General features: G+C 44.8%; 1 protein-coding gene across 5 annotated transcripts in view; it reads left to right on the top strand.

Moving 5' to 3' along the window:
• Positions 1-27,939, top strand: part of LOC137384699 (non-muscle caldesmon-like) — a 258,457-nt gene that overhangs the window by 141,274 nt on the left and 89,244 nt on the right. The window contains exon 1 of one of the 5 annotated variants that reach the window (XM_068058996.1): positions 6,056-6,145. The exons of the other annotated variants lie outside the window; for them this stretch is intronic. Within the exon in view, the coding sequence (XP_067915097.1) occupies positions 6,099-6,145 (47 nt within the window). The 5' untranslated portion in view covers positions 6,056-6,098. Of the gene's footprint in view, positions 1-6,055; positions 6,146-27,939 lie in introns of those variants that run through there. 5 annotated transcript variants of the gene reach the window in all.

The raw sequence follows: 27,939 nt of genomic DNA, 5'->3' as shown, positions 1-27,939 counted from the left end.
TTATTCATCAAGCTGTGCTGTTGTGTGCTAGTTCAGTTAAACATGATAAAAGCTCGTCACAATAAAACCTTTAAAAATGCAGGTTCTGCTTTGTTTGACAAAAAACAACCCCTTTTGGCACTTACATAGCTTTTAAAAATACATTAGTCCCAATAGAGGGAACTTTCCTAGACAGTGTGAGGCCACCAGGGTACATATTTCTGTGTTGGGCCTCATTTTGCTGTTAACAGAGTATTCACATTTCATTGATTTTTAAAGTAGAGACCCTTTAGAGGAAAAGGGGATGTGTTAGCCAAGAATGTGACATAGTTGGAAACATTTTTAGTTTCATTTTTGAAGTGATTTTACAAAAACAAGAAGGAATAAAGCTGTTGCAGTTACAACGGTTCAAAAACCAGCTGTAAAATAAATTATGCATGCATGTGGGGTGCCAGCCCTGATTATTTCGTCCTCAAGGTCAGAGGTCAGACCAATTCTTGCAGCATTTATCCAAATTTGTATGTGTTCCCTCTATCAGTGGAAGCCCCCAGCTCTTGGCAAAGTTGCTCATCGACACAACAGCAGCAACAACAATAACTTGCACTGATATAGTGCCTTCAATCTCACATTGAAGAGCTGGAACCTGTCATAGCCACTAAGCGCACTGCACTGCTGAACTACAAGAAAGCCCCCAGCGAGTTAACATCCGTAGCACTTAAAGCAGCCAGAAGCACTGCACAAAGAACAGCCAGGCGCTGTGCAAATGACTATTGGCAACACCTATGCAGTCATATTCAGCTAGCCTCTGACACCGGAAACATCAGAGGAATGTATGATGGCATTAAGAGGGCTTTTGGGCAAACCATCATGAAGATTGCCCCCCTCAAATCTAAATCAGGGGACACAATCACTGACCAACGCAAGCAAATGGACCGCTGGGTGGAGCACTATCTAGAACTGTACTCCAGGGAAAATGTTGTCTCTGAGACCGCCTTCAATGCAGCCCAGTCTCTGCCAGTGATGCCATTGATTCTCTAGCCAGCGGAAAAGCCCCTGGGAAGGACGGCATTACCCCTGAATTCATCAAGAGTGCCAAGCCTGCAATACTTTCAGCACTGTACGAACTGCTTTGCCTGTGCTGGGACAAGGGAGCAGTACCACAGGACATGCACGATGCCAATATCATCACCCTCTATAAGAACAAGGGTGACCGCGGTGACTGCAACAACTACCGTGGAATCTCCCTGCTCAGCATAGTGGGGAAACTCTTCACTCGAGTCGCTTTAAACAGGCTCCAGAAGCTGGCTGAGCGTGTCTACCCTGAGGCGCAGTGTGGCTTTCAAGCAGAGAGATCCACCATTGACATGCTGTTCTCCCTTCGACAGCTACAGGAGAAATGCCATGAATAACAGATGCCCCTCTACATTGCTTTCATTGATCTCACCAAAGCCTTTGACCTTGTCATCAGACGTGGTCTCTTCAGACTACTAGAAAAGATTGGATGCCCACCAAAGTTACTAAGTATCATCACCTCATTCCATGACAATATGAAAGGCACAATTCAGCATAGCGGTGCCTCATCAGACCCCTTTCCTATCCTGAGTGGCGTGAAACAGGGCTGTGTTCTCGCACCCACACTTTTTGGGATCATCTTCTCCCTGCTGCTCTCTCATGCGTTCAAGTCTTCAGAAGAAGGAATTTTCCTCCACACAAGATCAGGTGGCGGGTTGTTCAACCTTGCCCGTCTAAGAGCAAAGACCAAAGTACGGAAAGTCCTCATCAGGGAACTCCTCTTTGCTGACGATGCTGCATTAACATCTCATACTGAAGAGTGTCTGCAGACTCATCGACAGGTTTGCGGCTGCCTGCACTGAATTTGACCTAACCATCAATCTCAAGAAAATGAACATCATGGGACAGGAAGTCACAAATGCCCCATCCATAAATATCGGCGCCCACGCTCTGGAAGTGGTTCAAGAGTTCACCTACCTAGGCTCAACTATCACCAGTAACCTGTCTCTCGATGCAGAAATCAACAAACGCATGGGAAAGGCTTCCACTGCTATGTCCAGACTGGCCAAGAGAGTGTGGGAAAATGACGTTCTGACACAGAACACAAAAGTCCGAGTGTATCAAGCCTGTGTCCTCAGTACCTTGCTCGACGGCAGCGAGGCCTGGACAACGTACGTCAGCCAAGAGCGATGTCTCAATTCATTCCATCTTCGCTGCCTCCGGAGAATCCTTGGCATCAGGTGGCAGGACCGTATCTCCAATGCAGAAGTCCTCGAGGCGGCCAACATTCCCAGCATATACATCCTACTAAGCCAGCGGCGCCTGAGATGGCTTGGCCATGTGAGCCGCATGAAAGATGGCAGGATCCCCAAGGACACATTGTACAGCGAGCTCGTCACTGGTATCAGACCCACCGGCCGTCCTTTTCTCCGCTTTAAAGACGTCTGCAAACGCGACATGAAGACCTGTGACATTGATCACAAGTTGTGGGAGTCAGTTGCCGGCGATCGCCAGAGCTGGCGGGCAACCATAAAGGCGGGGCTAAAGCGTGGTGAGTCGAAGAGACTTAGCAGTTGGCAGGAAAAAAGTCAGAAGCGCAAGGAGAGAGCCAACTGCGTAACAGCCCTGTCAACCAATTTTATCTGCAGCACCTATGGAAGAGTCTGCCACTCTAGAATTGGCCTTTATAGCCACTCCAGGCACTGCTTCACAAACTACTGATCACCTCCAGGCGCTTACCCATTGTCTCTCGAGACAAGGAGGCCAAAGAAGAACCTGGTAAAAACACACTAAGCAACATCACAGGAATACAAAATTTGACAGAACCACAGGACGGGTGAAAAAAATAGGTTTTAAGGAGCGTCAAAGGTGGAAAGAGAGGTGTAGAGGTTTAGGGAGGAAATTCCAGAGCTTAGGCTCTTGATAGCTGAATGTACAGCTGCCTATGGTGGGGTGGAGAAAAGCAGGAATGCGCAAGAGGCTGGAACTGCAGGTGAGTGATAATGTTGCAAGTTGATTTGCTTCCCAATTTTTCTTCCTGTCTCTGTTGAAGTCTTTGTCTCCTCATTTCCTTCATTTGTCTTGACTGTCATTGATAGGGACCTCCATGGGGAGTGGGTGGAAGAACGCCCATTCTACCACTCCATGATACACAACACTCGGGTACCAATGCTGTGCGCCCACTGTTCTGCTGCCCCATAAGGAAGTTCAACATTGTTGGGAGTTGCGAGGGATATATTTTTATGTTATAATAATAAAATATTTCTAATTTCACTTGTATAGTTTTTTTGAACATTTCTCACATTTCTCAGAAACGTCCCAAGTATTTCACGTTCAATGATTTCAGCAAGTGACAGTCACATCTGGGATATTCCCATTAGTTCCTTCCCCCTCTTCTGTGATGTGTTTCTAGAGAAAGCAGAGATTGAGGGAACATGGGTAGGTGGGATTGATGAATGAATATGGCTGTTGGGCATAATGACCTTTTTGTTGTCCCTAAAAAAGCCTCTGTTGTTATTTGCCCAGTAGAGACTCTAGGGCCAACTTTCTGAATGTGTTTCTCCCAGGGTGTAGTCTCATCCATCGGGAACACAAGTCAGGTCACTGACCTGAAACGTTAACTCTGCTTCTCTCTCCACAGATGCTGCCAGACCTGCTGAGTATTTCCAGCATTTCTTGTTTTTATTTCAGGATATCACAGCCTCACTCCCAAAATTTTCTGTCCATTTCTTTTAAGTTTCCACCATCAGTGCACGCTGTAAAACTAACAGAAGGTGCCTGCAATTTTCCATTATGCATTCATGGCAGGCAAGGCTCCATGTCAGTAACATGCACTTAGGAAATCAGCCCCCTCACCATTTTTCAAAATTATATATAAACCTGAGTATTAAGACATTTTACTGATAAATTATTTATATATTATGAGCATCCGTGGCTCCACTGTTAGCAGACTAGCCTCTGAGTCCAAATGCCAATGGTTCAAGTCACACTCTGGTAACTTGCGTACAAAAATTTAGGCTGACACTGAGGGCTGGATTTTCCTCTGGGCTTTGGGACCTTGACACGAGTCCAAATGGGGGTCTCATGCTCACACTTGCCAGAAGCGAAACCGGAGGAGGACTCCTAATTGGCCACCTTCGAGCTCACTGTCCAATAAAGGATGGCAGGCCGCCCCCCCCCCCCCCCCAATGCTACTGATCCAATCAGATAGCTGGCAGCTCCAGAGCCTCGGTAGCCCCACCGGGAGAGGTGGACGCTGCAGAGGCAGATTGGGGACTGCATCAACATGGAGTTGCCCTCAGAGACCTAAATTTAAATGAGAACTTCAGAGGGGCCAAGCCAGTAGGCCCCTCGGATCGAATCTAACCATCTCCCCATGATGTTCAATGGCAATACCATCGCTGAAACCCCCGCTATCAACATCCTGGGGCTTACCATTGACCAGAAGCTGAACTGGACCAGCCACATAAATACTGTGGCTCCAAGAGGAGGTCAGAGGCTGGGAATTCTGCAGTGAGTAACCCACCTTCTGTCTCCCCAATGTCTGTCCACCATCTACAAGGCACAAGTCAGGAGTGTGATGGAATACTTTCCACTTGTCTGGATGGGTGCAGCTCCAACAACACTCAGGAAGCTCAACACCATCCAGGACAAAGCAGCCTATTTGATTATCATCCCATCCACCACCTTCAGCATTCACTCCCTTCAGTACTGACTCACAGTGGCAGCAGTGTGTACCATCTATAAGATGCACTGCAGCAAAGCACCAATACTCCTTTGACAGCACCTTCCAAACCCGCGACCTCTACCACCTAGAAAGACATAGAAAATAGGAGTAGGCCATTCATCCCTTCGAGCCTGCACCACCATTCAATACGATCATGGCTGATCGTCCAAAGTACCCTGTTCCCGCTTTCTCCCCGTATCCCTTGATTCAAGGGAAGCAGATGCACCACCACCTGCAAGTTCCCCTCCAAGCCACACACCATCCTGACTTGGAACTATATCGCCGTTCCTTCACTGTCACTGGGCCAAAATCCTGGAACTTCCTTCCTAACAGCACTGTGGGTGTACCTACACCCCAAGGACTGCAGCGATTGAAGAAGGCAGCTCACCTCCACCTTCTCAAGGGCAATTAGGGGTGCACAATAAATGCTGGCCTAGCCAGTGATGCCCACATCCCATGAATGAATTAAAAAATATATTTAATATTTTTGTACTTTCTAAATTGTGGCGAAAGGCCAAGAAAAGGGGATTAAAGTAGAGATTCCACTTTAGATGCTGGCACTAACACTGGGATTTTGGGCTAAATGGTCCCCTTTTTGTGCTGTTATTTCTATGATTCATGCTTAACTATAACATAAATCTTCCAATTCTGGTCTTGTGCCCATCTCTGAGTTATATCGCAGTACCATTGGCTGTCATGCCTTCACCTGCATCGGCCCTAAAATTTGAAATTTTACTGAACCTCTTGGCCTCGATACCTTTCTCTCCCCCTTTAAGATGCTCCATTAAATTTGCCTCTTTGAATAAGCTTTTGGTTAACCTGTCTCGATATCTCCTTATGTGTTTGGTGTCATAATTCTGTTTGATAACACTCCTATCGAGTGCCTTCAGACCTTTTACTACATTAATGGTGCTATATAAATGCAAGTTGTGTAAAGCAATGGGAAAATGTTTGGGGACAGTATTAATCTCAGATGAAACTAAAACTACTTGAGGTATCTAATTTTTTTCACCCAAGAAAACTTAACTCTAAAGGCTTGAAGAAGGGCTGTCAACAGGAGTAATTCAGTGAAATTACTGGGGGGCTTCTATTACAGGCAATACCATAGAAATCTATGATCATGTGACCCAGATCCAACTACAGAATGTAATTACAGCTTGTCCTCTAAATTATGAGACTGGCTCAAGAGAACTGCAGATGCATATGGTGCATCTGCTACATGGAAAATGAAAGTAGCACAGTACCATTTAGAAAGAGAACGTCAGGGCATTTAAAGGTGATGTTTCACTCAGTTAAACAAATCAGCTGCACGTGAGAGCAGCTCAATCGACAGTAAAAAAAAAATTCCGGTTAGAGCCTGCTGGAATCTGTTCTTTCAGTGATGGCCAGCAGAGCACATAGCAAACAAAACTGGTCAGCTTTCTTCAAGTAAGTACCCATTTAAAGAGTTTCTGGCTTGTAATATTGAGCAAACCGTGGGGAATCATGCATGAGACAGAGATGCAGCAAAAAAACTGTTTTTTAGTGAATAAAGGAGCCGATGTTCTTTGGACCATTACCCCCCCCCCCCCCCCCCCACTTGCTTTCTTTTCCTTAACATGGACAGATTAGTACACTTGGCTTCAGCTCATGTTGTTTAATTGTTCTACCTCCCAACAAAGGCAGCACATGACAAAGTGTTACTTGTACATACTGTTGAGGCTAATCCACTAAGGGCTTTCAGTACGTGTGCTGCTCACTTTGATAGGCACCAGCGCATTGTAAGAAAACAGAATTACAAACAATGGAACTGTGGTTGAGGTCAGAGAATCTTGTCATGATGAAATTTCAATTGATGCTCTGCTCACTGAGAACTGTGCTCATTTGGATGCCTGCTCATTTGTTGTTAGACAGTAGTCTTGTTGTTGGACTGGAGTTGAAAACCATTCAGAAATTAAACCCACGCACAAGTCATTGTTTACCTCGGCTTTGCCTGATGTTTAGGTTCGGATTAATGAGAGTTACACTATCGGTTATTGTACTATTGGCATGAAATGAATAGAAAGCAGGGCACATCTGAAACTACATTAGAGGAGCATTCTTAACGACCAAGGATGTTGTGATGACCAAATAGCTTTTTGTTGAATAAATGGGAAGTAAAGGTTTGTTCATATCTCAAATTTTGAATTGTAACATGATTAATTTGGCATTTGTGCTATGAAATAATCACAACATTGATTACAGGCACCCAGGGCAGTGGGAGCTGCTTCTTATCAACATTACCCCTTTTTAAGCACTGTTATGTATGGGTAAAAATCTTGCTTTTGCGTTCCCGGCACAAACTGACAGTGCCACCTTTGGAATATGCACTTCCAGCCTGTCATTTCCCATCCATTTTTTACCCCAAGATTTAAGAAATGGTGGCACTTAATTGTATTACATGTCCCATTCCTTGACTGATAGCTGGACAGGTGACCTCCTCCTAATGTAGTGGGGGACTTATGCACTCCTTTCCTGCACTGATCTGACTGACTGCCATTTTAAATTGCATGCAGTGGGAACACCCATCCCAAGTAGGTGGGGTCCTCTTTAAATATGCAGATCGGGCCCTGATGATGTAATCAGGGCCTGATCTGCAATTTTAACCTGGGGCCTGAGCAGGTAAGCAGTGGTGACTTCCTCACAAGGCCCAAACTGTCAGAAACAGGAGCCAGGGCTAGAAATAAAAGCAAAATACTGTGGATGCTGGCAATCTGAAAGAAAAGCAGAAACTGCTGGAAATACCCAGCAGGTCCGGCAGCATCTGTGGAGAAACAGAGTTAATATTTCAGGTCTGTGACCTTTCATCAGAACTGCTGTGCATTTGTTCTGATGAAAGGTTGCAGACCTGAAACGTTTGGAGGATGTTTGTGCTCTCCTCCACAGCGGGTTAGGAGGTGCGGAGAGCATAAAATCGGGTGGGATGGTGGTGGGGTTCCTACCACCATTCCACCTCCAATGGAGGGATAAAGGAAATCTGGGATGTACAAGAGATCAGAATTGGAGGGAAAAGGTTTAAATCTGCAATATACTTCATTATACTGTTTTTGATCCAGTTACTGGTAGTTGAAGAACATTAGTGTCTAAATTACATTATACCCTACATACAGTAAATTCAAATGTATAAATAATTCATTTTATGAATATGTTTAAAGCTGTTCCTTTGTTGCGTTTATCTGGCTATGTAAACAGCATTTCCACCACACTTCCACTGCACTTCCAGTGGAGTTATGGCGGAGTGGGAGCAGATCCAAGGAAATTCCCAGCAATTGTTAAAAGAAATAATTTTGTAAATCCGGCACATCAGAAATTAAATCTCTGCCCATAGACAGTCAATATGGGAAATCAGTCAACCAAGAGACAGTATGCCAGGATTCCACTTGTGATTGATTCTTTCCACTATTTTGAAGTGAGGTTATAGATCTGAAGAAAGGCTCAAAAAACTAGTGCTTTGTTCACTGGAACAGAGAATGTTAAGGGGAGAATCTCACAGAAATGTTCCAAAATTGTGAAAGATATTAAAATGGTAAATAGTGAAAAATAGTTTGTCTTGGTCAGAGAATTGGTAACAAGGGGGCAGAGACTTGGGATTATCATGAGAAGATGGAAGGGCGAAGTTAGAAGAATTTTGTTTCATAGCGGGTTATTAGAACATGGAATGATTTACCAGTAGTAAATATTGAGGCAGATTCTGTGCTGTAGTTGACCAGCAGGAGCACCACATGAAAAGATCACCGGCCAGAAATAAGGCTGGAGCACTGTAGTCCTGATTCCCAGGGCTCCCATTGAGTACAGCATTTAGTAAGTTTAACCTCATAATATTATATACACGGATACCTGATTAAAAAAACTGAATAATAAGAACAGAACAAAGGGAGAAGGTGTTTGCGTGAGAAGATCAGTAAAAATGCTAACACCGCCACAGGGTTAAATAGGCTGAATGACTTCCTTCAGTGTTGTGATTTCTACGATTCCATGTAAATAACCAACCCACACATAAGTTCCCACATTGAGTAATTTTTGCCGAACAAATTGAACACCTAAAAATAATTTACACAGAGGACAGTCAAATATGCACCTTTGACTCCTGTTCAATGTAACGAACGTCCTGCTCAATGCTCTGACAGTGTTGAAAGCATGCTTGATGGGCAATCTAAACAAAGATTTTCTGTGCCCATTTTATTTTTGGGTTACTGTGCAATATTGTTGCTAATTCAAGATTAGGTTTTTATGTACAAGCAGAAGGCAAGAGGACCCTTCCCTCTTGAAGCTGAATCTTGTGCCTGTTCAGAAACAAGTTTGTTTTTTTTCAGTTTAGAATGTAAAATAAATAGGATATTGAAAAATTAGATGCACTCTAAGACTTCATAAAAAAGCAGTCCACATGAGAATTAATAGTTAAAACTCATCAAAAGCAGCTACATCACCAAAGAGCTGACTGGACAGACCCCATTGTACAGACTATCATAACAACCACTAAGTTTGAACTTCGAATGGGAACAAAAGCATTCATTTGTCCATTGATTTCCCTCCACTAGTCGACATGCCCTGCAGCAGTAATTATATACCAGGATAACTGAGTGCAAGCATTGCATACAGTGGCTGACAGTCCAGGAGCATTTTTTTCTTAAACTCTTGATAACTGGTATAAAGCTGATGGTTTCCATACAAAGAAACTCAAGGTTCATTGAAATCCAAATAAGTTCAATCCCTTTTAGCTCAAAAAGTTTTTCCATATGTAACAAATTTGGCAATTGAGCAGCTTGAACTTAGAAAAGTTACAGGCAGCACTATCCATTGCTGCCTAAAATGAAAATTTTATCTGTAACTACAACCATTTTGTCAATATTAACAAAACATACACAATAATAGAAAGGGAAAAAATACTTGGATTTGTATAGCATCTTATCGCTTCCTCAGGATGTCTCAAAATGCTTCACAAACAATGCAGGCAAATGTGACAGCCAATTGCACACTGCAAAGTCTCACAAACTGTAAGTTATGTGAATGACCAATTAATCCATGTTTCATGGTGTTTGTTGAGGGATGAATCTTCTCCATGATATCTGGAGAACTCTACGCTCTTAAAACAGTGCCATGGAATCTTATAATCTACCTGAACAGACAAGCACAGCCTGGAATTAATGCCTCATCCAAAAAGTGACCCCTCCAATAATGCAGCACTCACTCAGTATTACACTGATAGATCAAGGCATAGAGTAGGGCTTGAACTCAGTTTCCTTAGTCAGAGGTGAGAGCATTCCCAAACTGAGTCACAGTACATTTAATGATATACAGGTGTAAATTGTATTGGCTCCAGTCACAAGAAGAACTTGGAATGGCAGGGGTAGGACCCAGTTGTCGTGATCCACGTAGAAACCAATGATAAGGTAGAACCAGTAATAAAGTTCTGCTGAAAGAGTTTGAGGAGGCAGGGTCGAAATTAAAATGCAGACCCACGCTCTCTGAATTGTTACCTGAGCGATGCACAAATACTTAAAATGGATGGGACCAGTGTCCTGGCGAATTGAATAGTGGTAGATATGGCTTTAAACTAAAAAAGAGGGTGTGGGGAGGGTTCAGAAAGGGTAAACTCAAAAACAGTAAGAGAAATGGAAAGCTTGTAGAGCAGTGATTTGGGTAAAAATAAGCAGAGTGAGTCAGAGTTTAACAAAGGTAATTCAGCATTAGTGACTTCAGGTGATATCATGGAAAAATAGAAAAAACATGTAAGCTAAAGGCATTATCTTTGAATGTATGAAACATTTGCAACAAAATAGATTGAATTAATAATACACATAGAAATAAATGGCTTTGATCTAATAGCCATTATATAGACATGGTTGCAGAGTGGCCGAGTCTTGAAACTAAATATTCCAGGATACTTGATTTTTAGAAGAGATGAGCAAAATGGAAAAGGAGGAGGGGTAGCCGTGATAATAAAGGATGGAATAAAGACAATAGAGAGAAAGGATTTTAGCTTGGAAAATCAGGATGTAGAATCAGTTTGGTGGAGCTAAGAAATAACAAGGGGCAGAAAACACTGGTGGGAGGAGTTTCTAGCCCCTTAACAGTAGTCAGGTAATTAAGGGTGTCTGTAAGAAGAGTAATACAGTAATCATGGTGGATTTTAATCTTCATATAGACTGGGCTAAGAAAATTTGTAGTAATAATGTGGACAAAGTTCCTGGAATGCATTCAAGATCATTTCCTAGATCAGTATGTCAAGGAACCAGCTAGAGAACAGGTTATTTTAGATCTAGTATTGTGCAATGCAAAAGGGTTAACTAATAATCCTGTAGTAAAGGAGCCTCTGGGGAAGAATGATCATAATACGATAGAATTTTATATTGAGCTTGAGTATGATTTCGTTAAGTACAAAACTATTGTCTTAAAACTGAATCAAGCAAACCACTTAGGTAATAGGGTCAAGTTGGCTATGGGAGATTGGAAATAATTAAAAGATATGACAGTAGATAAATGGCAAACATTCAAAAAATACATAATTCATAATGAATATATATTCCCTAAGGAGTAAAAATCCCCATGGGAAAAGTGGTGCAACTGTGGCTAACAAGAGAAGTTAAATATAGTTTATCAGCTGTAGCTCAATTGGTGGCACTCTCACCTCTGGGTTCAAGTACCATTCCAGTGTTTAAGCATAAAAGTCAAAGTTGACACAATACAGTAGTGAGGGAGTGTTACACTGTCGGAGGTGCCGTCTTTCAGATGTGATGTTAAAGTGAGGCCCATTTGGTTGCTCGTGTGGATGTAAAAGATCCCATGGCGCTATTTCGAAGAAGAGCTGGGGAGTTATCCCCGATGTCCTAGCCAATATTTATCCTGCAATCAACATCACAAAAACAGATAATCTGATCATTATCACATTTCTGTTTGTGTGAGTTTCTTGTATGCATCCTGGCTTCCGCATTTCCTGCATTACAACAGTGACTACGCTTCAAAAAGTACTTCACTGGCTGTAAAGCGCTTTGAGACGTCTGGTGGTCGGGAAAGGTGCTATATAAATGCAGGTCTTTGTATTAGGTTAAAGGAAGAGGCTTATGATGTCAAAAGAGTAGTAAGTCTGAGAATTGGAAGAATTTTAGAATTCACCAAGCAATTGATAAAGGGGAAGAAAATGAATATGAGAGTAAACTAGCAAGAAACATAAAAATACATTGTAAAAGCTTCTATAGCTATTTGAAGAGGAAAAGCTTAGCAAAAGTAAATATGGATCCAATAGAGGCAGAGACAGAAGAAATTATAATGAGAATAAAGAAATAGCGACATTAATACTTTGTCTTCATGATGGAAGATACAAAAAACACTCTGGACATAGTGGAGAACCAAGGATTTAGCAAAAATGAGGAACTTAAAAAAAAAATGTATTAGCAAAGAAATAGTAAATGAGAAATTAATGGGACTAAAATCTGACAAATCTCTTGGACCTGATGACCTATATTCTAGGGTTTTAAAAGAGGTAGCTGCAGAGATAGTGGATGCATTGCTTTTGATCTTCTAGAATTTCCTAGGTTTTAAAAAGGTTTCTATGGATTGGAAGGTAGTGTGCATGACCCTGCTATTCAAGAAAGGAGGGAGAGAGAAAACAGGAACTGTAGACCAGTAAGCCTGACATCAGTATAAGGGAAAATGCTAGATTCTATTATCAGGGATGAGGTAACAGGGCACTTAAAGTCATATGACGACTGGGCAGTGCTTGACAAATCTGTTGAGGTTTTGTGGTTGTAACTAGCAGAGTGGATAAGGGATAACCAGTGGATGTGGTCAATTTGGATTTTCAAACAACATTCAATAAGTTACCAAACAAGAGGTGATTACATAAAGTTAGGACTCATGGGATTGGGATAATATATATTAGCATGGATCGAGGATTGGTTAATTAGACAGAAAACACATTTTATGTTCAGGCGGTGGCCCTGCCCACCAGCGAGCCCACCTCCGCCGGGCTTGGAAGCCACGCAGCAGTTTGGCATGGCCCAGGCCCTTAATTGGCCTTGGTCGGGGTTCCGCCCCCACATTCTGCAGCAGGCGGTCCCGCCTCCAAGAGCTGCCAGCCAGTCAAAGCACTGGTAGCTCCTCAGTTGCAGCAGCGCCACTGGGAGCAGTGGCCACTGCTGGGACTGCACCCAGCCAGAGGAGCCACCATGGATGCTGGCCTGGGAACAGTTAAGTGGGTATCGGGCCTCGCCAGGGACAAGTGACTGGGCCCGGCAAGTGAGGTGAGTGTCAGACTGTAGGGCAAGAGTAGTAGTTTTAGCGGGGGTGGCCCATGCTGCTGGGGGGAAAGTGCCTATCTGACACTGGTAAGATACCAGTGGTGGTGGGAGAAGGCCCTTACGTGGCAATTAATTAGCCTGAGGTGAGCGGGCTGTTTTCCACCTCCCCCGTTGCTGGTAAAACAGCGGGAACAGCGTCCCCTGCCTCCCACTCGATTTTACAAATCCATTCTCTGGGGGCATAAAATTCCGGCCATTGAGTAGGAATAAACGGCTCATTTTCATGTTGGCAGGCTGTCGCAAGGATCAGTGCTTTGGCTTCAGCTATTTACACGTTATATAAATGACTTAGATGAGTATAATACATCTATGTTTTCTGGTGATACAAAGTTAGGTGGGAAAGTTAGCTATGAGAAGGACACAAAAAGGCTACAAAGGAATACAGACAGGTCAAGCGAGTGGGCAAGAACATGGCAGATGGAATAGAATGTGGAGAAGTATGAAGTTATTTATTTTGGCAAGTAAAATAGCGAAGCAGAATATTTTTTAAATGGTAATAGACAGTGAAATGTTGGTATTCAGAAGGACCTGGGTGGTGTTGTACACGAAACACCGGAAATGAACATACAGGTACAGCAAGCAATTAGAAAATCAAATGATATGTTAGCCTTTATAAGCAAAGGATTGGAATATATGGGTAAAGATGCCTTACTGCAATTTTATGGGATCTTGGTGAGGCCACACCTGGAGTACTGTGTCCAGTTTTAGCTTCCTTACCTAAGGAAGAATATACTTGTCCATTGGGAGTGCAACAAAGGTTCACTAGACTGATCCTGGGATGAGGGGATTGTCCTATGAGGAGAGATTGTGCAGACTAGGCCTATATTCCCTCGAGTTTAGAAGAATGAGAAGGTGATCTCATTGAAACAAATAAAATTCTTAAGGGGTTTGACAGGGTAGATGTTGGAGGATGGTTTCCCTGTCTAGGGAGTCGAAAACTAGAAGTCACAGTCTCAGGCTAAGGGGTTGGATGGCCATTTAGGACTGAAATGAGGAGAAGTTACTTCACTCAAAAGGTTGTGAATCTTGTAATGTTCTACTTCAGAGGGCTGTGAATGCTCAGTATATTCAAGACAGAGGGTATTAGATTTTTGGGATTAAGAGAATCAAGGGATACAGGTATAGTGTGGCAAGGTGGAGTTGAGGGAGAAGATGAGCTATGATCTTATTGAATGGCAAAACAGGCTTGAAAGGCTGAATGGCCTACTCCTGTTCCTATTTCTTATGTTCTTAACTTACATTTATATCCTGGCTTAAACGAAGTAAAATACCCCAAGGCATTTCACAGGAGTCGCATGTGAACAAAGCAATTTGAGTGTACCAGTGTCCTGTGACCTTCAGAATTGAGTGCAGTGAACAGAAAGCTGCAAGAGCATTGCACTCCAGCAAAATGAGAATTTGTTCACAATGGTCACCTTGATCTGGAAGAGTTCTAATCTGCTGAGTGAAGAGATCAAAGGAAACACAAAACCATGACCAGGAAGAATACAGCTTTACTTGAAAAAGAATTCTCCCTCAACTTCTGCTCGGAAACCTTCTCATAACGGCATGCGACTACTAATGCAGTAAAGAAAATGGGGCGAGGTGTCAAAGGAGCAACTGATTCGCAACTACTCATTTTTGCCCATGGATAAAAGTTAACACTACCGCCAGTGAGTTAACATATGGTAGAGCTGGAATGGGTTAACTCATTGAATAGAAATTCCTCTTGGGCAGTAGTGCAAAATGGTGACACCACATTAAATGGGCGGCGCAGTGGTTAGCACCGCAGCCTCACAGCTCGAGCGACCCGGGTTCAATTCTGGGTACTGCCTGTGTGGAGTTTGCAAGTTCTCCCTGTGTCTGCGTGGGTTTTCTCCGGGTGCTCCGGTTTCCTCCCACAAGCCAAAAGACTTGCAGGTTGGGAGGTAAGTTGGCCATTATAAATTGCCCCAAGTAGAGGTAGGTGGTAGGGAAATATAGGGACAGGTGGGGATGTGGTAGGAATATGGGATTAGTATAGGATTAGTATAATTGGGTGGTTGATGGTCGGCACAGACTCGGTGGGCCGAAGGGCCTGTTTCAGTGCTGTATCTCTAAACTAAACTAAAGTAAATTGATGGAAGAGTAAATCGGGTGGTTTGTGAAACGGCCTGCCAACTGTTTTGCCCCGCCATCCAATATCTATTTCACCCCCATTAACTACGAAATGTTTCTTAACTCGTGTCTTTAGCTGCACATAAGCTTAGTTCATTTGATGATTTTGCTTCCAGATGAAGCTGTTACTGTAGCTGCAAAGAGTATGTTGTGCCAGTGGAAAGGTGGCTCAGGGTCGCCATATGGATGAGACAATTTTGTAAACACCATAATTCTGAACTAAAGAAAGAGACTGTCTCAGTGTAGATGTCCACTTTAACAATGGGGTGAAAAGCATTGGTATGACTGATTATACTAACAGAGCATTTAAGATTTAAATGAAAACTAGGGAGTGATCATGAGAGAGGATGATTAAATAAAATACTAATTGGGCAGCAATGGCAATGTGAATAGTTGGAATACAATAGAGCAACTTGGCAAAACTGGATATATAAAATTATAAAGGCATTATATAATTGCAAGCTCTTTCTTTATTAAAGGCTACTCAGATGTCAGGGATTGTTTTATGACCTACAGGGATTAACCAACAGAAAACCTTGACTAAAGATTAAAGACAGTAATTACAACCCCCACCCTCATCTAGAACAGACTCCTCGTCACTGACCACTCAGTTATTTTTAAAAGTTACTATTTTAGAAAAAGCACGTGCCTAAGGCAGCAACTCAAACACTGTGACAGTGTGACCTGTGGTAGAATTGTGAATTAACATCACTCTGGTCTTTACCCCATTGGATTTGCTATGTGCTGTTGGAAGTGAATCTAATCTAAAGTGGGCCAATTGGCTAAGTTTCATATAATTATCAGAACTATCAGAGCCCCACAAAACACTTCATGGTCATTATAGAATCATAGAGTCATTATAGCATAGAAGGAGGTCATTCAGCCCATACCCATTTGCGCTGAAATTAGTATCTTTATTGTACTGTACTTCTTTAAATCCCCATCCCATGCCATTCCATCCTTCCCATGCCATCCCTCTCATGCCATAGCCACCCATTCTTTCCATCCCTCTCATCCCATCCCCATCTCAACCCTTCTTCCTATGCAATCTGCACCACCCATTCAATCCCTCTCATGCCATCCCATCCCATCCTCCTTTCCATACCCCCAAGGCAGTCCAAGCCCTCCTCCAATCCGTCCCCCCCACCTCCACTCCATGCTGTTCCCCTCCCTCCCACCCATGTAGTTTCCCCAACCCTCTTCCTTGCTCCCATACCAAACCCTTCCACCCTCCCTCCTATGTCACCCCCTCCCATCCCAACTCTCCATACCATGCCATTCCCCCTTATCATGCTGTATGCCCCTTGCACCCCTCCCATGCCGTCTCCCCCCTCCCAACCCCCCATGCCATCTCTGGAGAGGCGGGGGCCAGTAAGCAAAGCCAGGGCCAGTAAGTGAGGCCGGGGAGCAGCAGAGGCCAGGGTCCAGTAAGTGAGGCCAGGGAGTGGCAGGGGCAGGGGGCCAGTAACGGGGGGTGGGGCCTGGGCCCAGTAACTGAGGCCAGGAGGCCATAATTTGCATCCTGTACCTGACGAACATTAGCATAGCATTCTGGGCTCCCATTACCTATGTCATTTTATACTTTATATGCCTCTGAGGTTCACTCCTTCAACTTTCCGCTTGGGGTGTCAGACCAGTAACCGAGGCTGGGGAGTGGCGAGAGCCGGGGCCAGTAACTAAGGTGCGTGCGACAGGATCTGACCACCAAATTAAACAGAAAATTAATCAATCAGAAAATGCAGACAGACAGAAACTATCTTATTATAATAGATGCTTGGGTTTTATTAATTTGATGCAGTGCTCATTCTGAACAAACACACTTACATTGTTGAAATCCCACAAGAGCACATTCACTCAGAGGCTGCTACAGTATTCAAGGTATGTAGGCCTTTGAATTAAGCTGTCAGCAATGGAGTTGTTCTGGGTAGTTTTTTAGCTGAGGTTTCACATAAAACTACTGAAAAGACAGCATGGCAACCCTTGTCTGACCCACCCAATTTAAATCCATTACCAGCCCCAGAATGAAGTTAATTTGGCTTGTCACCCCTAACTACTAGGTCAGACGTTTCATCACAATACAGTAGAACTACTGTATGCAATTTTTAGAACATCATTAGCAGTTTAGCAGCATTCCAACTGTGTTTTTATTCCATAGGTGGTCTAATTTTCATGTGGTCTGGTAGGTTTTATAGTTACGTCAAGATCATATACGCAATAGCAACTGCCCCTGGTTTCAGAAGGGGCACAATAGGCCTTTATTTTTACTTTGCTGGCAATCTTGCTAGGTTCTAAATGAAGAATGAGTTATGTTTTCCCCATCCAGGTCATGGCAACATTTGCTAAGCTGGAAAAGATGTCAGATAATCATAATACATTGAATAGACAGCCTAGAAACAGGCCGGTCAGCCCAACTGCTAATGCTGGTGTTTATTCTCCACACGAGTCTTCTCCCACCCCTCTTCATCTACTCCTATCAGCATTACCTTCTATTCCTTTTTCCCTCATGTGTTTATCTAGCTTCCCCTTGAATGTATCTATACTATTCACCTCAACTACTCCTTGTGGTAGCAAGTTCTACATTCGAACCACTCTCTGGGAAAGAAGGTTCTCCTAAATTCCATATTGGATTTATTAATGACTATCTTTTATTTATGCTCCCTCGTTCTGGTCTTTCTCCATAAGTGGAAATATTTTCTCTACGTCTCCCCTGTCAAACCCTTTCATATCCTTAAATATCTCTATCAGGTCACCCTCTGTACTGACACTTTTGCCTAAACTTTCCGAGTATATGGCTGCAGTGAGGAAGTCTGCCCACCAGGAGCACACATCGGAAAACTGTGGATGGTGCACCAGTGATTACCCAGTATGTGTCACCAGCGGGTAACAGTCCTCCCTGCTGGCTTGTAGTTGACAATTTAGACCTTTGTCTTTCTTGGGGAAATGAAACTAGAAATCATTTAATGATATTCAATATTAATACAGAATTAGTTGGAAAAATAAGGTTGCCTTCTCCGGTTGGGTGCATTTCTGGAGGTTTCATCACGACATCCTGCCACAGACAAACCCATTCCCACACTCTCACCATTGGAAAGCAAACAGATGATTTGGGCAGAATTTTACTGGCCACATGAAGACAGGAATGGAGGCAGTTGTGGGGGGGGGAGGGGGTGGGGTGGGGTGGGGGGTGGTGGATAAAATGGCATGGGGCCGATTTCCCCCACGTCTTCCTGCTATCGACCAATTTTACCAGATATGAGCAACAGGACGGAGCAGTGGCTGATACATCGGCAATGGGCAGAAAATTAAGATTGCTAAACAGCCATTTTAGGTATTTTCCTACCGTATTTAGATTTTTCCAGTGGCGCATGGGATGCGCAAAGGCTCAGAATTCTGCCTACTCAAACATTACGAGATCTCAGCAGAGCTGAAATGTGGAGGGATCTGGCAGCCATACTGTAAAGCTGTCTGCAGGCTGTGTGTGGAAGAAGCGACGCTATCAAGTTTGGAGGCACTGCAGAGGGTGGGACCAAAGTGAAGTACTGCTAGTGGAAAGGTGTCTCTCAGGTCCAGAGCACTGGAGGCAGGACAAGGTTCTTGAGAGGTTCATTGCACTGGAGGCTTCATCTTGCTATGGGGGTCAATGCTTTCAGGATTTGCCTCTTCCAGTGAAGAGGAAAATGGCGCCGAGGTGGGGATGCAGCCACATGGAGTGCCTGTGAAGCGGCCAGGGAAGCTCTGACAACCTGAGGAAGTGATTGGATGTGAATCAGGAGGGCGTATGGGTGCAAGAGGGCAGCCTAATGGTCGCAGAAAGTGCTACCTAGCTCAAAGAGTGTACCGTTAGAGGATCAGCTTCATTGAAATGTCTGAGCACCAAGGTTTACGAAGACTCCGTCTATCCAGGAAGTGGTGGCAGGGCTGTACGGTATTCCAGAGCATGAGTTGCTGCCAATGGGAAGTGATGGGCACCCAATGCCTGTAGCCTTAACCATGACATTGGCACTCAACCTTTTCTCCTGTGGCACGTTCCAGGGATTGTCTGAGTTCTCCAAGCTTTTGTCCAGCAGTATAGGTGCCCCCAGGCCAAAAAGTCGGGGGCGAGCCCGCCTCAGCTGGGCCTGGGAGCCACGCTGGATTTTTTGCTCCCCAGGCCCTTAATTGGTCTTCGGCGGGACTTCCACCTCCTTGAGGTAGGAAGTCCCACCTAAAGGCTGGCAGCTCTTTGTCCCAGCAGCGCCACCTGGACTGGTTGCCACAGCTAGGACTACACCCAGACATCGGAGACAAGAGGATGGGCAGCCACGGAACTCAGGTTAACTTTTTAGGACCTCACTGGGGACAGTTGACTGGGCCCCAGCTAGGAAAGGGGGGTCGGATGGGCGGGGAGTGTATTGTGCCTCGGGGCGGTTGGGGCTTTAGGGAAGGCTCCCTGTGGGGCACAGGGTTCCCGATCAGGAGAGCCCCTCCCCAGCCGCAAGAAGGCCTCTTGGTTTTACCAGGCAGAGTTCTTGGGGCCATTGCCATCCGGCCGCCGCAGGGAAAATACCCACGGTGGCAGAAGGAGGCCCTTAAGTGGTAGTTAATTGGCCACTTTGGTCACTTAAGTGCCTTGATTGGCCTGGGGTGGGCGGGCCGTTTTTCACTGCTGCTGCCCCGTGTAAAATTGCAACGGGGGTGGGAGGGGGTCAGGAATGGCCCCCCCACCTGCTTCCCACTCCATTTTACACCCGCCCACCATCACCAGCCCGCTTTTGGGGGCCGTAAAATTCTGGCCTTTATTTCCTTTTTTTGTTCTTGTGCCCTGAGTCACAAAGGCCAATACCTCCACCACAACATCTCTCTTGAATAATTTCACAGTTTTTACCTTAATCACCTGAGCCAGCTACCATTCCAAGTATCAATCACTCAGCATGAAGAAATGTTTTCTGACAGCAGTCCTGATGTTTTTTTTACCAGATTGCATCCATACTCAATTATCCATTTGCGGTTTGACTTTAAATAGTGTTCAGGGTTAACCTTTCGTTTTGTTCTTTTCAAGGCTGAATTTTTCTAACCTTTCCTTACATTGTTTACAAAAAAGAAGGCTATTGAGGATATATCAATTGTGAATTAGTTCAAAGCAATTAAATAAAAGAAAGGTATTAGATAAATTAGAGAACTAAGCGTTGGGACCTGATGGGATATATTATGGGATACTGAGGGAACTGAGGAAAGAAATAGAGCAGGCCCTATAATTCCGATGAGAGTGCATGTGTACCAAAAGAGAGAAGAGTAGCCAATGTAATTTCCATTCATAAAGTGAAATCGAGCTAAACCAGATAATTACAAGCCAATTAGTTTAAAATCTGTGATGGGGAAAATTTTAAGATCTTTAATTAAAGATGAAATTACTAAATATCTGGATGAAGAGAAAGTAATTAGAAGTCAGCGTGAATTTCAGAAAGGAAGATTGTGCTTGACAAACCTGATAGAGTTCTTTGAAGAGGTGACAGATATGATGATAGATATGAGCAGTGGATGTGGTGTACATGGTCTTTCAAAAAGCCTTTGACAAGGTAGAATACAGTAGACTATTGGAGAGGATTAAGAGTTATGTCGGCAGCAGACTGTATTGGAAACTAGTTAGAGGAGAGTTCAAAGAGTTAGAGATTGGTGTCCAAATTTTCAGACAATACTAAAATAGAAAGCATAGTAAATAATTTTGAGGACTGAAGGGAATATTGATAAGATAGTGGAATAGGTAAAAATATGGCTGAAGGAATTCAATGTCAGTAAATATGAGGTGGTACATTTTGGATTTAAAAAACAAAAGTAATATTTATACTTTGAATAGGAAACAGGATGGGTGATGCTGAAGAGCAAAGGAATTTGTGGTTTGCAGGCTCATAGGACATTAAAAACAGCACCTCAAGTGGATAAGGCCATTAAAAAAAAGTGAATGGTTTTATGGGAACAGGTATAGAATACGAAAGTCGAGATTTTATGGTGAATCTATAGAAAGCCTTCGTAAGACTACAGTTGGAGCACTGTGTACAGTTTTGCGTTCCTCACTATAGGAAAGATGTTGAGGGAAAAGAGAGTGCAGATTCACTGGGATGCTGCCTGATCTGCAGAATTACAAATACAAAAGCGGACTTGAAAAATTGGATGCCGTTGATATGAAATGAAGGACTTCCCACTGTCCCCATCAATCCCGTCAGGTTCAGTGGCAAAGGCTCCTGCTAGGTGTGATCCCAGTTGTTGTATGATTCGAGTGATGTCCCTTTAAGAATGCGGTATGCTAATGAGCTAAGTACCAGGATGTAGTCATGTGACTAGAAGCCATAGTTACTCTGCACTGTAACACCCTGAGAGAGGTTCTGTGTATAGTTAGCTCTGTATTGTGTACAGTATTTTAGCTTCTAGAGATCTTCAAGGAACTAGAATCCACGTATCTCATTTTGTTGCTGAAGATAACACAAAGAAACTCATGGCACCAGTCTGTTTAATGGCATTGTAGGCCTACTCATTTTCAGGGCCAGTATTTCAGTAAAAAGACAAGAAGGAAAATTGCATGTTGTGATGCTGAGCTGTACCAAACCAAAGAGCCCCTAGTTTGATCCTTGGTCTCTGATGAGCTAACTGGCCCAGTAATCTGTAAAATAATTGCAGCTGGCTGTTGTTGCGCTGTGAAGTGCCTCTGGGCAAGCTACAGAGTTTAGAGCTGCTGTGATTCCACAACTCAGGCCTGGACCCTCGGGATGGTGGCTGAGTGTTGTGACTTCTTCTTGTCTCCGCAGTCTACTGGGAGCTTGACGGAGAGGAGCAGGTGGCCCGAGCGCTCATGAAGCGGTCGTCGAGGCTCAGGGCCTCAGTCTGGCCATGGTTGTCCTTCCACCATCACAGCTGGGAGCTGGGAAGCTCCACCGTGAGCTGGATGGCGACCATGAGCGCAGCGTCAGCCTGGAGGACGCCGACATTGAGGAGGCCGTGAAGGCTGTGCCTCACTGGACACCTCCCCCCTCTACCCGCACTACCTTTGCACCACATTTCCCCCTTGCACCCCCACCCCCCTCACACCTCCTTCCCCCCAACCCCTACTCCCTTGCACCCCCTTCCCCCTCCCCCTCCTCCCTTGCTTCCCCTTCCCCCTCGCACCCTTCCCCCTCACACCCCCTCCTCCTCGTGCCCCTCCTTCCCTCTCCATGAAATCGCACAATTTACTTGTTAAGGCCCCTGTTCAGGGATAGGAGCTAACAACCCCACTGCCTTGTGGGCGTCTCGGGAGAGGCCAAGGCTAAGGGAGTAAATCCAAACAGAAAATCCGGAGCTGAACCCCAAAGGCGGTCATGTGTCACCTTTGGCATGTTTCCGGCAGTTCCTGCAGCCATACCGGTGCCAAACGTCGTGCTCTGCACTCCTTTGGACCCCACTAGGAAGGCCAAGAGGGGGGTTTTGATGCTTGGGCAACTCACAACCTCCATACATTCCGCCCAGGCATGCGCCATGGAGAGGTCACTCCATAGTCGCCTCACAGCGACAAAAACAACACGGAAGGCAGCAGTTACGGGTTATAGGTCCAGCTCAATTGGCGTAGAGATTGGGCGCCAAGGGTTGCCTTTGTCGGTGGGAGAGGTCATTGCATCTCACTGGACAGCTACTGCCCGCCTCAAACCGAGCATCCCCCGGTCAGAAAGGTTCTGACCCGCCACAGTCCACCTGCTTCAATGGATGCTTGGAGCTCAGGGTCATTGCCTGACAAGTGGACTGTAACACCACGCCAAACAGCACGACAAATAAAGGAAAGAAGGTACCAGCCCTTCATTTTGCAAGCTGGAACGTCAGAAATATGTGTCCTGGCCTGTCGGAAGACCTTACACAAATCAATGACTCTCGGAAGACCGCTATCATTAACAACGAGCTCAGTAGATTCATGTGGACATTGCAGCACTTCAGGAGACACGCCTCCCTGCGAGTGGATCTCTAAGAGAGCAAGACTACACCTTCTACAGGCAGGTTAGAGATCCTGAAGAAACCAGAAGCATGGAATGGGCTTCGCCATCAGAAACTCTTTGCTCAGCATGATAGAGCCACCCTCAAATGGCTCTGAACGCATACTGTCCATCCGACTGCTCACCGCCTCTGGTCCAGTGCACCTACTCAGCATCTATGCTCCCACACTCTGCTCCCCACCTGAAGCTAAAGACCAGTTCTACGTGGAACTCCATAATATCATTAGTGGCATTCCTAATACCGAACATTTGTTCCTGCTGGGGGACTTTAACGCCAGGGTTGAGGACAACCATGACACATGGCCCTCCTGCCTTGGGCGCTATGGCATTGGAAGGATGAATGAGAATGGACAGAGACTGCTGGAGTTGTGTACCTATCACAACCTCTGCATCACCAACTCGTTCTTTCATACTAAACCCTGTCACCATGTTTCATGGAGGCACCCAAGATCACGTCGTTGGCACCAGCTGGACCTCATCGTCACAAGGCAAGCCTCTATAAACACTGTCCAAATCACATGTAGCCTCCACAGTGACATCAACCACTCCCTGGTGTGCAGCAAAGTTAGACTCAAAGCAAAGAAGCTGCATCACTCCAAGCAGAAGAGCCGCCTGCGCATCAACACCAACAGAATTTCTTATCCACAGCTGTTACATAGGTTTCTAAATTCACTTGAAAAAGCCCTTCAAAACACTCCTACAAGGGATGCAGAGACCAAGTGGGCCCACATCAAAGACGCCATCTATAACTCAGCAATGACCACCTTTGGCAAACGTGAGATGCAGAATGGTTTCAATCTCACTTTGAAGAGCTGGAACCTGTCCTAACTGCTAAACGCACTGCACTATTGAAGTACAAGAAAGCCCCCAGCGAGTTAACATCCATAGCACTTAAAGTAGCCAGAAGTGCTGCACAAAGAACAGCCAGACGCTGTGCAAATGACTACTGGCAACACCTATGCAGTCGTATTCAGTTGGCCTCCGACACCGGAAACATCAGCGGAAGGTATGATGGCATTAAGAGAGCTTTTGGGCCAACCATCAAGAAGATCACCCCCCTCTAGTCTAAATCAGGGGATACAATCACTGACCAACGCAAGCAAATGGACTGCTGGATGGAACACTACCTAGAACTGTACTCCAGGGAAAATGCTTTCACTGATACCGCCCTCAATGCAGCCCAGTCTCTGCCAGTCATGGATGAGCTGGATGAACAGCCAACAAAATCGGAACTCAGTGATGCCATTGATTCTCTAGCCAGTGGAAAAGCCCCTGGAAAGGACGGCATTACTCCTGAAATAATCAAGAGTGCAAAGCCTGCTATACTGTCAGCACTCCATGAACTGCTTTGCCTGTGCTGGGATGAGGGAGCAGTACCACAGGACATGCGCGATGCCAATATCATCACCCTCTATAAGAACAAGAGTGACCGCGGTGACTGCAGCAGCTACCATGGAATCTCCCTGCTCAGCATAGTGGGGAAAGTCTTCGCTCGAGTCGTTTTAAACAGACTCCAGAAGCTGGCTGTGCATGTCTACCCTGAGGCACGGTGTGGCTTCCGAGCAGAGAGATCCACCATTGACATGCTGTTCTCCCTTCGCCAGCTACAGGAGAAATGCCACGAACAACAGATGCCCCTCCACATTGCTTTCATAGATCACACCAAAGCCTTTGACCTCATTAGCAGACGTGGTCTCTTCAGACTACTAGCAAAGATCGGATGTTCACCAAAGCTACGAAGTATCATCACCTCATTCCATGACAATATGAAAGGCACAATTCAGTATAGCAGTGCCTCATCAGACCCCTTTCCTATCGTGTGTGCTGTGAAACCGGGCTGTGTTCTCGCATCTGCACTGTTTGGTATCTTCTTCTCACAGCTGCTGTCACATGCATTCAAGTCTTCAGAAGGTGGAATTTTCCTCCACACAAGATCAGATGGCAGATTGTTCAACCTTGCCCATCTTAGAGCGAAGACCAAAGTACGGAAAGTCCTCATCAGGGAACTCCACTTTGCTGATGATGCAGCACTAACATCTCACACTGAAGAGTGTCTGCAGAGACTCATCAACAGGATTGCGTCTGCCTGCAACGATTCTGACCCAACCATCAGCCTCAAAAAAACGAACATCATGGGACAGGACGTCAGAAATGCTCCATCCATCAATATTGGCGACCACACTCTGGAAGCGGTTCAAGAGTTCACCTACCTAGGCTCAACTATCACCAGTAGCCTGTCTCCTGATGCAGAAATCAACAGGCGCATGGGAAAGGCGTCCACTGCTATGTCCAGACTGGCCAAGAGAGTGTGGGAAAATGGCGCACTGACACGGAACACAAAAGTCCGAGTGTATCAGGCCTGTGTCCTCAGTACCTTGCTCTATGGCAGCGAGGTCTGGACAACGTATGTCAGCCAAGAACGATGTCTCAACTCATTCCATCTTCACTGCCTCCAGAGAAGCCTTGGCATCAGGTGGCAGGACTGTATCTCCAATGCAGAAGTCCTCGAGGTGGCCCGCATCCCCAGCATATACACCCTACTGAGCCAATGGCGCTTGAGATGGCTTGGCCATGTGAGCCGCATGGAAGATGGCAGGATCCCCAAGGATGCATTGTACAGCGAGCTCGTCTATCTAACCCACTGGCCGTTCATGTCTCTGCTTTAAAGACATCTACAAGGGCGACATGAAGTCCTGTGACATTGATCGCAAGTCATGGGAGTCAGTTGCCAATGATCGCCAGAGCTGGCGGACAGCCATAAAGGCGGGGCTAAGGAGTGGCGAGTCGAAGAGATTTAGCAGTTGGCAGGAAAAAAGACAGAAGTGCAAGGAGAGAGCCAACTGTGTAACAGCCCCGACAACCAATTTTATCTGCAGCGTCTGTGGAAGAGTCTGTCACTCTAGAATTGGCCTTTATAGCCACTCCAGGCGCTGCTTCACAAACCACTGACCACCTCCAGGCGCTTACCCATTGTCTCTCGAGACAATGGGACCAAAGAAGAAGAAGCTCAATTGAAAGCACTCTCATCTCTGAGTCAGAAGATTGTGGATTAAAATCCATGTCCAGGAATTTAAGAATGTAATCCAGGCTGGCAGTCCAGTGACTTACTGCAAGAGTGCCACACTGTCAGAGGTGCTGTCCTTTGGATGAGACATTAAACTGAGGCCGCGTCTTACCTCTCAGGTAGACTTATAAGATCTGATGGCAGTATTTGTTGACGAGCAGGGGAAATCTCCCTGGCCAATATTTATCCCTCAACCAATGTTGCTAAATCAGATGATCTGGTCATTATAACATTGCTGTTCACAGGACTTGCTGTTGTTACGACCGACCGCTCCTGTCAAAGCCCCCAATCAAAATATACGATTCTGATTGTAGTGGGACCAGCACACTGTTAATTCAGTCCTGTCGTTCCTCAGATCAGCTAACATATCGTTTAAAACTTTCCAATTTAAAGAAAGACCCAGCCAAATTGTACCATCTATTAACCCCCGAATGAGGCTAACCAAACCAGATGTCTTTAAATCAGCAAATTAACTCTTTAATTAGAAGAACTAAATTCTTAAACACTATGAAGATGTAAACAACATTTAAAACCGGAAAAATTAGAGTTCTTGCAAATTTACATTCCAATGTTGCTCGAAGTCCTCACAGGATGTTGTTCGAAGTCTGCCACAGTAGAACAGTCCGTAGTCTAACTTCAGCAGTAGTTGATGCTTTCCTTCTCCTGCGAATGTTGCTTGAAGTCCAGCGAATTTCAACAATTAATGCCTTGCAAACACTTTCAACAGAATCAATCTGACTTTAGAGTTCTTTGAAGGATAAAAGATTGTCACAGTCCAACTTCCCTTTCTTCAATTTAAATTACCAGAGATCTGTCTGGGCTGGACTTTTTAGAATTTTAAGAGATAATAATTAAGCAGACTAAATTCATACTCCTTCAGTTTAAATGGCTGAGAGCTCTCCCTCAGGTGTGCTCATCACAGCTGTCTGTGCCTTCTGTCTGTGTGTTCTGTTAGGACAAACTGTCTTACTAACTGCCAGTTCAAAACTGAATTGAAACAAATGTATCACATCAGGCTCACTCCCAGTGACTGTTTCCATGGTATCGAGAATGCACCCTTTGAATCGCAGTCTCCAAATGGCCGTTTCTAAGGCAACGAAAATGCACCTTCCTATAACTCCTGAGGCTTGCCGGCTCTTAAAGCAAACCATAAAGGCAAACCACATATTCCGAATAAAAACTACAGGACCCTGACACTGTGCACAAGGTGAGTCTTGCATTTCCTACATCACAACAGTAACTATAGTTCAAATAAAAGTACTGAATTGGTTGTAAAGCATTTTGGGATATCATGAAAGGCACTATAGGAATGCAAGTTGTTTCTTCGATAGTGTCTAAAGTTAAATATCACTCTCCCAGTTGCAGTCCAATAATGCCATATTATCAGTTCGTCTTGTTAAAAAGGCTAATTATTTTGTGCTTTTTCTCCAACACATCAGCTGGACTAAGCACCATTGTCTGGTGAGGAGAAATTCAGCAACAAGCTTTAGGTTTGAGTCCTGTTCTGTAACTAGCTGATAAGCAGCATGCTTGAATAACACAAGTCATCTCTTCTGTTTTGTTTCTCCATTCTTTTCCCCCCATCAGAGGAGCTATGTCTTCACTGCTGTCTCAGAATGTCCACTTCAAATTTGGGCTCACTGTACCGAGCAATCTGGTGTGTGAACCTGCATCCTGCTTCCCTGGGCACAGCGTGCCACTGCACTATCATGTCTC

Source organism: Heterodontus francisci, chromosome 27, assembly GCF_036365525.1.
Source record: "Heterodontus francisci isolate sHetFra1 chromosome 27, sHetFra1.hap1, whole genome shotgun sequence".
Taxonomy (NCBI): domain Eukaryota; kingdom Metazoa; phylum Chordata; class Chondrichthyes; order Heterodontiformes; family Heterodontidae; genus Heterodontus; species Heterodontus francisci.
The sequence above is the reverse complement of the archived record's forward strand: the minus strand, read 5'-3'. Positions and strand labels throughout refer to the sequence as shown.